Source organism: Arabidopsis lyrata (assembly GCF_000004255.2).
Source record: "Arabidopsis lyrata subsp. lyrata unplaced genomic scaffold ARALYscaffold_1, whole genome shotgun sequence".
Taxonomy (NCBI): Eukaryota; Viridiplantae; Streptophyta; class Magnoliopsida; order Brassicales; family Brassicaceae; genus Arabidopsis; species Arabidopsis lyrata.
The window spans coordinates 11,440,708-11,454,110 of record NW_003302555.1 but is presented as its reverse complement, the minus strand read 5'-3'; the positions used below and the strand labels follow the sequence as shown (position 1 = coordinate 11,454,110).

Here is a 13,403-nt window from a genome sequence, read left to right as displayed (position 1 = left end):
TTTATTCGATGACAATGGAGTGGAACAGTTTGCCGATGGATCTAAAGGTAATATAGCTGTAGATTAATTTCAACAGTTGTTTACTTCTTCTCAGCCATGTAATGCTTCTGCGTTGCTTGATGGTATGGTTCCCCGTGTCACTCCTCTTATGAATGCTGCTTTAATTAAACCTGTCACAAATGAGGAAATTCGACAAGCGGTTTTTGCTATCGGAAGTACTAGTGCTCCTGGAGCGGATGGCATGACAGGATTGTTTTTTCAATCATATTGGAGTGTAGTAGGTCAACAAGTTTGCGAAGAGGTTCGAAAATTCTTTGAAACTGGTTCATTTCCGGGTGAATAGAACTTTACTCAAATCTGCTTATTGCCTAAGAAACCAAATCCAAACAGAATGACGGATCTACGGCCAATTATTTTGTGTTCTGTCTCCTATAAAATCATCTCCAAGATTTTATGCACAAGGTTGAAGGTGTGGCTGCCCGAGATTGTATCTGACGCACAAGGAGCCTTTGTTTCGGGTCGGTTAATTTCTGATAATATTCTTTTGGCTCACGAAATGGTTCACGCTCTAAGAACCAATCCGGATTGCAATGAAGACTTCATGGCTATCAAAACTGATATGTCTAAAGCGTATGATCGCGTGGAATGGAATTTTTTGGAGGAGCTTTTTATTCGTCTTGGTTTTGACAGGAAATGGGTTGATTGGTTAATGGTGTGTGTGCGCAGCGTTACATATTCGGTTTTATTGAATGGTAATTCCTATGGTTTTATCAAACCGGAGCGTGGGATTAGACAAGGCGACCCATTATCGCCTTTTATCTTTATTTTGTGTGCTGAAGCACTTGTTCACACCATGAAGAAGGCTGAAGTAGAAGGGCGCATTACTGGTATTCGACTAACAAGGCAGTGTCCCTCCATCCAACATTTGTTATTTGCTGACGATAGTCTTTTTCTATGCCGGGCTAATTTCAAAGAAGGAGCTGAAATTCTTCATTGTTTGAAACTCTATGGTGATGCCTCCGGACAGGAGATTAATCTTCAAAAATCATCTATTATCTTTGGTCACAAGATGGAGCCGATTATGAGACATTTGCTGGGATTGTTTCTTGGAATTTTTAAAGAGGGTGGCGATGGTATGTATCTTGGTCTTCCGGAGTGTTTTAGCGGTTCTAAGTGTGATTTGCTGGCATACATTACTAAAAAGCTTAAAACCCGGTTGACTGGATGGTATGCAAAGACTTTATCTTTGGGAGGAAAGGAAGTCCTCCTTAAATCAGTTGCTATGGCTTTACCAGTGTACGCCATGTCTTGCTTTAGACTTACAAAATATCAATGTCAACAGATTACAAGTGCAATGACAAGCTTCTGGTGGAATTCATGTGAAGAAAATAAGAAGATGCATTGGGTCTCTTGGGAGAAGATGTGTAAAACAAGGAAAGAAGGTGGTTTAGGCTTTCGAGATGTTGGTGATTTTAATCAAGCCTTACTCGCAAAACAGGCTTGGCGACTTCTTACAAAGCCAAATTCCTTATTGGCTCGGGTTTATAAAGCAAGATATTATCACCGGAAAGATTTTATGGATGCTGCTATCGGTGCCAGACCGTCTTATGCTTGGCGAAGCATTATTCACGGTCGTGATCTGCTTGCAAAAGGTCTCATCAAGAACATAGGTAATGGTCAAACAACGAGCGTATGGATAGACAAATGGATTTTGGATAATACTCCGCGGCGTCCCTTCAATAAACAGTCTCTTTTCGATTTAGACTTACGAGTTTCAAACCTTATAACCCCCAAGGCTCTTGGAACCATCATTTATTATCGGAGCTGTTCTTTCCACCGGATGTTGTCAGAATAATGTCGTATCCTCCTAATTTAGCTTCACCGGACAGTTACGTATGGGCTTATAATCGGTCTGGTTGCTACACGGTGAAGAGTGGTAACTGGTTGATATCTCACTTGAAACATGTGCCTGCTCTAATTTCTGATCATGAACAAGAGTCTCGTGCACTCAAAGAGAAGATTTGGGAGGTCAAAACTATTCCTAAAATCAAAATGTTCTTATGGCGAGCTTTATCTGGTGCACTAGCTGTATCGGTGTGTCTACAAGCCCATGGCATGAACTCGGATCCTCAATGTGCTATGTGTCAGGACGCTATTGAATCAATCAGTCATGTTTTATTCAATTGATGGCCGGCTCGTGAAGTCTGGGAGATCGTCAACATAACTTTTCCTCCTCATGGTTTCACAGATTCTATCCATGACAATATAGCATTCTTGTTAAAAGTTATGAAACAGGAGAGTGTGCCTCTCAGGATTAGAATGGCGATTCCATGGATCTTGTGGGGAATTTGGAAGCACCGAAATGAAGTTTTATATGCTGGGAAACAGGGTGAGTTGAATGCTCTGGTCAGTCACGCAATAGAAGAAGCAGAAGAGTGGAACAAGATTAAGGAGTTACAACCGCAAACTTCCATGAGTAATGTCCCGGTTTTGCGAAGAGAAGGTCATTGGGTCAAACCCCCGAATGATTTTCTTAAGTGTAACCTCCATACGTCTTGGTTAAATGATTCACATATGTGTGGTGGAGCATGGATGGTTAGAAATCATCAGGGAGATGCAGTTTTTCATGCGAGAGAAATGTTTCTTCCTGCTTCAAATCGTATTGCAGCGGAATTACGAGGGATGCTTTGGGTTTTAAGGAGCCTCTTAGATTTACATTTGGATAACATTGAAATTTGGTCAGACTGCAGTGCTGCTATTGAAGCCATTATTGATCCATCCAACTGGCCAAGGTTCTTACCTCGACAAGGTACACAGGTTAATCTCCTCCTTTCATCAAATAGTGTTTAAAGTTTCATCTACCAAAGCGAATTCGGTCGCAAGAGATATTGCCGTGAGTGTCACAAGGGAGGGTCGCACACGATCATATTTAGCTCGAGGTGGACCGATGTGGCTCCATTCCCGTATCGAAGAGGAAAAGAGAAGATGAAGTTTTATTAGAGCATCTTTCATAATTATAATACTTTCATAATTATAATACTCTGTTTTTGTGAGGCTCTGTTTTGGTTTGTGTTTACATGCTCTGTTGTCTTTGGTTTTTTGAACTATCCTTTTGATTTCAATAAAGTTTATTAGACGGCAAAAAAAAAAAAAACCAAGTTTTAATATTAGGCATATTTGTAGTGAAACTCGTCAAACATATTTCTTAAAGGAATATTTTTTTTGGTTATTAACTTGGAAGATTTTATACAAATTTGTTATAACACTCCCATTCTTTGGCTAAGATTGATATTATACTTTGGACTTTAGTATTTGTTTCATTAATGGCTGTTTTGTTTTGTGATTGCCTGCGCAATTCTACGTTATTTCTGAGGGTTTTACTGTAGAGTTTAACATGAAACTGGAGGATTTTCTTCTTTTTAATACAGTACTTTGTGTAAAATGACACTTCTACAAAAGGGATGCTAGCACTTCTTTACTCCCCAAGAATCAATCAACTGACAAAAAACAACACTCCAGACATGAATTGTGAATTATGACGCCAAGCCTAGCGGTTCAGTGCCATATGGATCACGTTTCTTTGCGCATTTGTTAAGCCCTACATATATTTGAAAACAAGCCAAGTGGTTCATATTAAGTTTCAAGATAATTGATAGGTTATATAGAGCATAGTAACCAAACCTGGCAAAGATTATCAAACAGAGGCCGATCTTCACTCGAAAACTTCAACAAAAAATCAGCCACGTAACTTGCCAGATTAATCTGTTGTTGCAGAGATATAGAGACTTGGTGAAACAGATCACGAGTTGGAGAATTAGGAGCAGATACAACACTTATCTAGAACATAAGAGGTCACCTCATTAAGGGGGTCGGTACCAAGTAGGTTGTCATCAACCTCATCGTCTTGGTTCTGTCAAATCAATGGGTAAAACTGATGAGATAAGGTTCAATGGTATAGTAGCCAAGTCGGTAAAAGAGAAAAAGACCTCGAAACGAGCCATTGCTTCAAGTTGGTCATATGTGGGTTTGCTGAATTGGGAGGCACCAGCTGAACGTAGCAAGTCTTTCTCAGCTTTAGCGTCTCCTTCATGCACTTCTTCCCATTCGCTATCCTGCTATTCGAAGAACAGAATTAACATCTCAAGTTCCACTCAATTCGAAGAAAGGAAAGGAAATAAAGAAGCTTAAGGAAGCATAATCACCTCATTTTCACTACTCAAAACTTGCTCTTGCATTTCAATCAATGTATCAGCTAGTAAAGCCAGTATCTGCAGAGACAAATAATGTAAAGTTTCTGAAAACATACATCAGAATGATGAAATGAGAGGAGGATATGACCGATTAAGAACTATAAAGGGTATCACAAATGAATCAAGATAGAAATGTATATCCACAACGAATACGTATTCTGACTTGCAGCTTGTACATTGAGAACATTTAAACCAAGGAATCAAACAGAAACATACCTTCATGGGTAGAGAGATAATGGTCCATAGTTCAGGAGCAGATCTAGCTTTTGAGCGAGTGGTTATGCCACCATTGGACTATATAAGAAATAGACTCAAGTTTCTGTAAGGCTGAGGGTAAATTGAATTTTACGGAAAAAACAGTTAGGTACAGCATAAGACCTGAATCGGACTGCCTGGGACATTGACCTTCGCAAATTCAGAATGTCTAGTGGACAGTAGCAAGGCCAGAGCTGAAGTTGTGACTTTGATTTGATATGCGGATTGTATCTCCCCTGAAAATAGATGCTTAACCAACCATAAGTTGAAAAGCCAGAAAAAACCTTTATCGTGATGCATAAGGTAGAGAAATAGCATCATACAACTAGATAACAAGGATAGAGATGCTTGCCTTGTTGTTTAGTCCATTCTGTCATAACATAGGTAAAGGAATTTTCATGGCCTTCAGCGGGTATGCTAACAAGAAGATTGATAAATTGATCGACATTCGGAAAACTCATATGGACCTGCAAAAATCAATAGTTACAGCGCATGACAGAGATAAAATGGTTATGAACTTTTGGAGCCTTAAAAGCATCTTACAAAGAAGAGAGAATGAGCCTTTTAAAACTATCCAACTGAAAGGTGAAAAATACCAGTCTGGCAAAAATCAGCAGCAATGAGCCTTTTAAAGCCGAAATATCAGCAGACTGCAACCGTCTTACAAGAGCAGCAACCAGATCTTGGACATGGGGTGCCATCTCTGATGGAAGATGCAAGATAAGCTGCAGAATGTACTTCCCAGCAAACAGAGATCCAGAACATTCCAGATCAGGGTTAAGAAGCCTGCACCAACATTGAGAAATCAATATTGCAAAGAAATACAAGTTGTAGACTTAAAAAGATACCATTTGGAAAACCATGGGGAACAAACAAACCAAGGTTCTCAAAACACTTTATCAAATGATTCCAAGAAATGTAGAGATGTCACAATAATTATTCAGAAGGCTACTCTAAAAAACAGAAAAATTGCAGGTGATTCGGACTAGAGTTACCCATGTATAAGGAAAAATCAACTGATATTTTTTTCACATGCGCAAGTGTCGGCAACATATTCACATTTTAACAAATCCAAAACGAAAACAAAAATCTGTAGGCCTTCAGCTTTTGGTGGACGTGAAATAAACCAAACAAAAAGGTAAGTGGAGAACTATACCTAGAAGTTGCATCAAGCAAACTTCTCATGGTAAAACTGGGATCACCACTCCAAGTGAGCAACTCTTGTCTTCCACTAGATATAAAAGCTGCCAGACATTCTGTAGCATTCTGACCAATTAAAAGGCTAGCGATAAGTGACCCTTTGTTGATAGATAACGATGAAGCAAGCTAGAAACAGAAAATTTTATCACCTGCAGTTCACCATGATCCTCACTGTGGAGTATGATACGAATAACAGCATCAAAGCAAAATTCATATGCATTTTTCACTATATCACTTGGGGCACCCTATATATGACTAGAAAAATAGTCAGCAAAAACGAGAAATACTGTCCATTTAGTAGAAAAAATTATTCACGTAATATGAAAATCCAGCTAGTATAACTTGCCTTAAGAAGCATAGTTAAAAGATCCAAGGATCCAATCGCTAGTCCTGCAGGCTGCTGATGTGGCTGATTATCACCACAGAGATGTCATTAAAAGGGAACCAGGGAAGAAAGATAGTAAAACAAAGCGAGGAAAAACAGGCTTGAAATCATGATTCTGCACAGCACCTTATTTAAAATTGGTCCAATGAATGGTAAAATCCTTGATGTCAGTGGATGAAGGCAACCAGGCGAATTCTTTATTGCCTGTGTGACAGCCATAGGAAAGAAATTAGCCACAAACATAGTATTTTTTTGTTCATTTTAGACTATATAAGCAGTGGTAAGAGATTAGCATAAACAAACTAGGCAAATTGCATTTCTAACAACAAAGAAAATGATAACCACAATCACTCTATTTACCTCCAGGACGTCAATTACATCGATACACATAAAGGGATCTGAAACATGTGCCACCCACACATTAAGAATCACTGGAGAAATAATAGACTCTATTGAAGCTGATGCTTCATGGCCTAGCAAATAATAAAGAAAATAAGATATAGCTGGGAACTACTGCATAGCTAGATTCTGAATTTTTTTTGCAAGAAGGAAAAATATGAATACTTACCAGCTTTTATTGCTTGTTGAAGAGTTTCAAGTACCAAAACCAAAGTTTCATCTGAAGCCTGAATAAAAGAATAAAAATCTCGAGTGACACAAAAGTAAAATAGACACACGCGGTGTGCTAAAAAGGCAGTCTGTAGAAAAATTACCTGATGGAGAAGATCAGTGAGAGATGAGAATAAATTCATGATCTGAGGCAGAATAACTGAACTGTTCATATCGGGTAGGAGCTGCAAAAGTGCCCGACATGCGCCTACTTTTACAGGTGGCGGCCTGTTTAATAATAGTATCTAACTTTAATCTCTGTCGATAAAGATACTAAACAGCAGAATTGCAGAAGGGTAGAAAATATACACGTCCATGGTTATAACTCTAACAGCAGCATTGAGGAAGTGCTCAAGGATTCCAGGGTTGATCTGATTAAAGTGGAAAAGATTCAATTCATGTCTTCCAGATTAGAGTTATTTAGGGAGAAAACAAAACAAAAAAAAATTACCACAGAAGAGAACTTTGCAACGGCTGTAAATATGCGGGCATAAAGGAAAGGACATTCATGATACCCTGTTAAATAAAGGCTCCAGTTATGTACAACAGTTTGAATACCAAATGAGAAGTAATGTTGGAGCAGTAGATCTTACAATACCTACCAATTCCAGTATCTTCCATTATCAATTGCTCAACAAATTTAGCTAAATTGGCAGGGTCAGTTCTCAAGTCCTGAAAAGATTATAATATAAGGATAAAATGTTTCCCACCTTAAGTAATTTTTTCGTTTTTTAAAATTGCCATGGAAAACACAAACCTCAGCTTCAACAAGTTGATCAGCAAGAGAAGCCAAAGCAAAGAGCACAGCTTCTCTTATCTAACAAATGGAAAAATATGAAAGTAAGTCGTAAAGTTAAAAATAAAAACTGAATATGGGAGAAAAAAAAGATAGAATCTCACGGAATTGGTGACAATGTCAAAATATCAGAGAAAAAATGGCTAGTCAAACCTTTCAAGAAATACAATAACAAAGAGAATTAAGTGCACTTACTCTCCACCAGGACGGAGAACCAGCTGCCTTTTCACCTTGAGACTCTTGGAACCGTTTTCCGGTAGCATCTACAACAGAATTGATCCCTTCGCTACCAAAAGCATTGATAACTTCCTCCAACAAAAGAATTCCTGTGGTGCAGCAGGTAGTTTTATAGTTACACGTTTATAAATTTTGGATATTGATATATGCATACGACCTCCAAATCTGGTCTCAGACTATGCATAAGCATATGATTTTGACTTAAGAAGAGTGAGAGACAGCTTACCTGATATACGACAACTGTAGCTACCCTCATCTTCATCGGCTACAAACTGATTTACATCCATGGACCAAGTATGAACCTGGAGAGAAGCAACATATGAGATAAAGAATAAAGGCATGTCTTATCTCAGATGCTAGACATATATGTTTTATAATTAAACTTATGCTAGCAAATAAATAGGAAGCTAGAGCAAATAACAACAAAAGATTCAGTGTAATTTTGTGAGACCTAATTTAATGGAAAGGGGTGAGACAGCTAGCTAAAAACAGTATATTATATCTTGTATCTCAGCTAGCTCAAGATTCTAGAAATCTTGTTGTTTCAAGATTTTAGCAGCAAATTTGCGTACATAAACCACAGCATGAAATTACTACATGGCATACAATATATAGGCACAGCAATAGTTGTATTTCCCGAACAGTCTGTGATACTAATACTAACAACAGAATGAAACGGTTCCAAAAGTTTGTGACTTGGTACAGTGAGATACGTTAAACTATAAAATAAACATATGCATTGGAAACAGATATTACCCCTACGGAAATAAGGGATATACAAAGAGTAACAGAAGTTCCAGAGCTATGGTAAAATGGTTAAGCCTTCTGGCCATCTTTTATTCATTGAGATAGCAAGAGATAAGTTCTATTACACAACAAAACAATTACTTCGTCATATATAGATAGGCTGTCTAGCTTTGTAAAACTTCCCTTGATAGATTCATCTTATCATCCGAGTTTTAAATATAACCAATATATATTATTATGTCTGAGTAGCAGAAGATGCATGATTCATCTTTACCTGTTGTTCTGTAATCTGCAGGAAAGCGACGGTTTGATACACCAACTCTCTGACATTACCGGCAATGGTCTGATATAAACATATTTCTGTAAGAAACCAATTCCAAAGCAACATACGACCAAAATGAAGGGGAAAAAAAAACTGAAAGGGTTTCAGCCAAACCTTTGCCAGTCTTCTACTGCTAACGATAGTTGACAGAAACTCAAATAGCTGCACAGAAACAAGTCTCACTTGGCCTCAAACTCATCAAAATACCATAATCTATGAGCCAAATGCCCCAGTTCTAAGTTCTAACTAAAAGACTAACTTCGAAATTGAGACCTTGAAGGAAAACAAACCTTGATCACTTAAAATTATTAAGTTACCTGGATGACAAAAGTGTCAAGACTCTTTTCTTCACCATCTGAATCATATCTTCCATCATATGAATCTTCAGCACCATCAATTGACGATCGAAGATAAACTTGTAGAGATGACTCAAATGTGTGCCACAATGGCCTCATAATAGCTGCACATATATTATGTTTCAATAATGATGCTTCAGATGCATATGTATGAATAAAAAAAGGTACATGGGTCACACTCGAGAACATACCCATCAATTCACTTTCAATGAGAGATGGGAAATTCTGTACAAACTGATTTAAGCACTTCAAGACCTAATGAGAGGAGGTAAAATCAACGCAAAGACAGGGGACAGGGGCCCGATATACAATTCCGGGAGTTTAATGGGAACAAAAGTAAGACAATTACAAGATGAGACGAACCTCCATTCTTAAGCTCCAATCATCAGGATCCTCGCGTTGCACAGGATGTTCCAATATAAGTGAAAACTGATTCATCCAAACTTTAAGCACAGGTGTCACCAAAGTAGTAGTTTCCATCTGAATATAAACACATTATATATGTCAAGTGATAACAGAAGTAGCTGAAGCAAATCACATTCAAGATGTATGTACAATAATAATTATTAAAGAAAAAGTACCTTGTACACACCGCTCATTGCTCCAAGAACATATATACATGAATAAACAATTGAAAGGGCTTTTCCTCGAATATACTTGTCATAGCTCTACATATACAAAGAAGTGAGCTCCATGAGGGCCTCTGTTACTAAAATTTTCACTTAAGAGACCTTGACATGCCAAAAACGTGATTCAACATGAGTCTGATCGTATCAACATAAAGATACAAACCTGAGGAGAAGATACGACTGCATGCAAGCAAGGAAACAACACAGGTACCAGCGTAGGAACCTCTTTGTCATCCAATTCACCAGAGAGAAGAGCCAAACACCTCAAAGCTCCATGAACTGTTGAATATGGAAATAAATTCAGCCTCAGGAAACCTCGTAACTATTCTCATGAAAGAGTACAGAAATGGTGATAATAAAGAATATGCCTCTAGAGCTAACAAAATTGATCGAAAATATACCTCCATTAGTGTTACTTGGATCGCTAATTAACTTGAGAAGAAAGGGGACTAGTTCAGGCCACTCTTCTGGCCAATCATATGTGGCAATTGACGATATATCCATACTAATAGCCGTACAGATTTTTCTATGAGAGTCATCAAGTGAGCCCAATAACTGTCCTCGAATAAGAGCCTAATAACATAACCAAAAGAATTTCCTAAACATTTGCAAATCTATCGCAGCAGGAAATCCAAACAAACAATAAAAGAAGACAGGGAGAGTACCTTTTCCTCATTTGAGACAAGTGGATATTCAAAAGCCTCCTCATTCTCTCGCCAATGTTTTTTAATGAACTGCTTTAACAGTACAGCAGCTAAGTAACAGTAGGTTAAGAACTTCACAAGCGAAAAAAAAAGGGTTAGACTTCACTATATCAATCAACAAGCTCTATGAAAAGGATATTTGACGCAATCCCAATGAGAGGTCTTTGTTAGCAGCAACTCTGCACAATGCACTGCCAAACCCTACAAGAAGCAAACATCTTATGAATGATCTTCTTCTTTTGTTCATCTATCAGAACTTATGACATCAAGAACAAGACCGAGGCTATTCATGGTTCAGTTGGTAAAATCTAACTACAAAAAAAAAGAATCTATAGAAGAGAAGCAACGAGCTCGAAAGAAACCCAAACGATTTAAAGCAACGAACCTGGTTGAAGAGAAGCCTGATTGAGAGAAGTCTCAGCGAAAGAACGAACGTTCTGGTTAGGGTCAAGACTTGCTGATAAGCAACCCAGCAGCCATTGCTGATCTTGGTCCACCACCATTGAGAGAATAATCGACGGAATCGTAGTGAAATTCAAATTCCAGATGGGATCAAGAAATTGAGTGTTGAAAAATTGTTTTTGCTTCCTCAATTTTCAAATTCCCGCTTGTCCCTTTGCTTCCTATAGGAGGATGTCGGAGAAACAGTAGAAATGGAGTTAAGTAGTTCACCTTTGTCGTCGAAACCCTTTATAGAGAGAGTCAGAGAGGTTGCAGAAGAAGGAAGCAACCAGAGGAAACAATTACCAAACCGGATTAATCCAGTCGGTTTAATTGGGTATAAATCCGGTTTTGTGTCATCTCGAGATTTTAAGATAGACGGAGGAGAAGAGAAGAGAGCTTCGTCGTCGTCGTTCTTCGTCTTCGCCTCCATGAATCTCCTCAAAACGATTCATCACCAGTCCACCATTACTCAATTTTACCGTTTTGCCCCTACACGCTCCTTTCCTTCTTCTTCTTATTCATCTGTTTCACTCTCTCCACAAAGACCCATAATCTCCCTCGTTTCTATCTCTAATCATCGAAGGTGCTCCGCATTCTCGAGTGTCTCTGGTGCTTCGATTTATGGTAATCAAGAGGATGGGAAGAAAGAAGAATCCGAGAGAAATTACGCTTCGGCGGAGGAAGGAGATGAAGTGGTTTACCAGAAAACGCTGAGATTAGTGGAGTGTGCCATGTTCGCTGCTGTCACTGGCCTTGTTTACTTTCTCAGCAATTCTCTCGCCATTGAGGTTCTTAGTTCATATTTTTCTCTAGCCTCTATAATTTCCATTAGAACTGATATGTGTTGAGGGAAGATCATCGTTCTTTTTTTGTATCGTTAGTGTGATAAACATTTCATATTTACTTGTTCCTTTTATAATGAGTATGAGTTTTACATTTTGAACGCAGAACTACTTTGGGTGTTTCTTCTCACTACCAATCGTGATTTCTTCGATAAGATGGAATATTGCTGGTGGCAGGAAGACAATGGTTTGTGAACAACATTCTTCTTTCTCACCTTAGTAGTATGAGTTTCAAGTCTTTTTGTGGATATGTGCTTCAAGTCTTTGTGGTGTTTGTTTGTTTCTCAGGTTGCTACTGTCATGCTCTTGTTCATATTATCAGGTCCGGTCAAAGCATTAACTTACTTTGTAAGCCTCCGCTTTGCTAGTTTGCTCAAGCAGAGTTTTATCTCCTGATACTTGACCATTGTTTAACTTGTGGAGATTTATTTTTGTAGCTTACTCATGGTCTTGTGGGGCTTGCACTGGGATCATTGTGGAGGTATGTGAATACATACACTCCTCTCTATCTTGCACAGTTTCTAGTTCTCCATCGCAACTAAAACATACATCTTACTATTTCCTGTCTTTATGACTGACGTTCTGGAAGTAGATTACTTCAGCTTAACTCTATTTCAGTTGTTTATTTTTTGAAATATTCTCCTGTTCTCAGGATGGGGGCAAGCTGGCGTCTCTCGATTTTCGTGTGCACAATGGTGAATTGTCTGCTTCCTATGATTGACATTTCCTTACCTCTCCTTGTTTACTTGTATTATCATGTTTCCTCCCACGCAGGTTCGAGCATTGGGTCTCATAGGCTATGTTCTGACATCATCCTTCTTAATAAGAGAAAACATTCTCGCTGTGGTAAGCTGCATCTATCCCTAAAAAAACTATCACTCTTTTTCACACAAAGAAACTCTTGTACAAATAAAACCACCACGGCATTGTGTTATTCCAGATCACAATTAACATCCACGCCTCTCTCTCTTATGTTTTCACGGCCATGGGCCTGAACATAATGCCTTCAATGAGCCTCATCTATATGATATTTGGGACAGTGGTATGCAATCTCTTTATCCCGCTGCTCTCTGTTTATCTCTGGAAATTAATTAAAGAAGCTGAGAACCTTTTGCTTTGATTATCAACAGCTGTTGCTAAACAGTGGATTCTTTGTGCTGTTGCTGCATCTGCTATACTCAATCTTCCTCACAAGACTCGGAATGAAATCTTCGTTGAGATTACCAGCTTGGTTGGACAAGGCTATATGATGGGAATCAGGATCTCTGTTCAGCTCCTATTTTTTGCAGCTCCATTGGAGACTCCAAACATGGTTTGAGCAATTCTGGTGGAACATATATGTAGTACTTATAAAGTAGGTGGTGATGTCTATATGCATATATAATGGATAAAAAGAATTTATGAACTCAGATCATCGGTCATCATCACCTATGATGAAACAAACAACATTCAACCCAATGTAAAATCAAGTGGTTGCATCATATTGTTCTCTTGGTCTAGATCGTTGATCAATTTTCATGGATTGTACATTGCAATTTCCACTTTGAAGACTCGCTTCATTGGTGCTTTATTTGAATTTTGGTGTAATGAAGTTGGGATATATCTAAACCAGTGTCGGACAACTCTT

At 38.4% G+C, this 13,403-nt stretch overlaps 3 protein-coding genes across 4 annotated transcripts; 2 read left to right on the top strand and 1 right to left on the bottom strand.

Annotated features, from left to right (window-relative positions):
* The first annotated feature begins 2,269 nt into the window (after positions 1–2,269).
* Positions 2,270–2,850, top strand: LOC110225304. Its single transcript, XM_021014702.1, has one exon. The coding sequence runs from the start codon at positions 2,287–2,289 to the stop codon at positions 2,848–2,850; it is 564 nt and encodes a 187-aa protein (XP_020870361.1). The 5' UTR covers positions 2,270–2,286.
* A 512-nt stretch (positions 2,851–3,362) lies between these two features.
* LOC9329475 (importin-9) lies at positions 3,363–11,267 on the bottom strand. Of its 2 annotated transcripts, XM_021011383.1 has the most exons (33): positions 10,876–11,265; positions 10,630–10,691; positions 10,452–10,544; positions 10,188–10,359; positions 9,950–10,065; positions 9,739–9,825; positions 9,521–9,637; positions 9,349–9,412; positions 9,119–9,261; positions 8,916–8,963; positions 8,754–8,822; positions 7,959–8,034; positions 7,691–7,821; positions 7,457–7,516; positions 7,302–7,371; positions 7,151–7,215; positions 7,009–7,070; positions 6,804–6,927; positions 6,659–6,716; positions 6,451–6,563; positions 6,217–6,294; positions 6,052–6,114; positions 5,855–5,950; positions 5,662–5,771; positions 5,102–5,291; positions 4,858–4,972; positions 4,629–4,741; positions 4,467–4,544; positions 4,203–4,268; positions 3,987–4,112; positions 3,857–3,910; positions 3,682–3,762; positions 3,363–3,598 (listed from the first exon to the last, which is right to left on the bottom strand). In XM_021011383.1, exons 1-33 carry the CDS (start codon positions 10,991–10,993, stop codon positions 3,548–3,550), a joined length of 3,069 nt encoding a protein of 1,022 aa, XP_020867042.1. In that variant the 5' UTR covers positions 10,994–11,265; the 3' UTR covers positions 3,363–3,547. The 2 variants fall into 2 exon arrangements, with proteins under 2 accessions (XP_020867042.1, XP_020867043.1); XM_021011384.1 differs by lacking the exons at positions 3,363–3,598; positions 3,682–3,762; positions 3,857–3,910; positions 3,987–4,112; positions 4,203–4,268 and having other exon boundaries at positions 4,629–4,754; positions 10,876–11,267.
* Positions 11,216–13,384, top strand: LOC9326734. Its single transcript, XM_002893367.2, has 8 exons — positions 11,216–11,722; positions 11,883–11,963; positions 12,065–12,124; positions 12,214–12,257; positions 12,429–12,471; positions 12,551–12,622; positions 12,717–12,818; positions 12,907–13,384. The coding sequence occupies exons 1-8, from the start codon at positions 11,363–11,365 to the stop codon at positions 13,024–13,026; spliced, it is 882 nt and encodes a 293-aa protein (XP_002893413.1). The 5' UTR covers positions 11,216–11,362; the 3' UTR covers positions 13,027–13,384.
* The last annotated feature ends 19 nt before the right edge of the window (positions 13,385–13,403 follow it).

Coding starts and splice junctions, on each gene's coding strand:
- LOC9329475 (XM_021011383.1), bottom strand. CDS start 10,993: ATGGTGGTGGACCAAGATCAGCAATGGCTGCTGGGTTGCTTATCAGCA. Junction 7,822..7,958: donor CTACAGTTGTCGTATATCAG/GTAAGCTGTCTC, acceptor GCTGCACCACAG/GAATTCTTTTGTTGGAGGAA. Junction 5,292..5,661: donor TTGCTTGATGCAACTTCTAG/GTATAGTTCTCC, acceptor ATGTTGGTGCAG/GCTTCTTAACCCTGATCTGG.
- LOC110225304 (XM_021014702.1), top strand. CDS start 2,287: ATGAAACAGGAGAGTGTGCCTCTCAGGATTAGAATGGCGATTCCATGG.
- LOC9326734 (XM_002893367.2), top strand. CDS start 11,363: ATGAATCTCCTCAAAACGATTCATCACCAGTCCACCATTACTCAATTT. Junction 12,472..12,550: donor CGATTTTCGTGTGCACAATG/GTGAATTGTCTG, acceptor CCTCCCACGCAG/GTTCGAGCATTGGGTCTCAT. Junction 12,819..12,906: donor ATATGATATTTGGGACAGTG/GTATGCAATCTC, acceptor GATTATCAACAG/CTGTTGCTAAACAGTGGATT.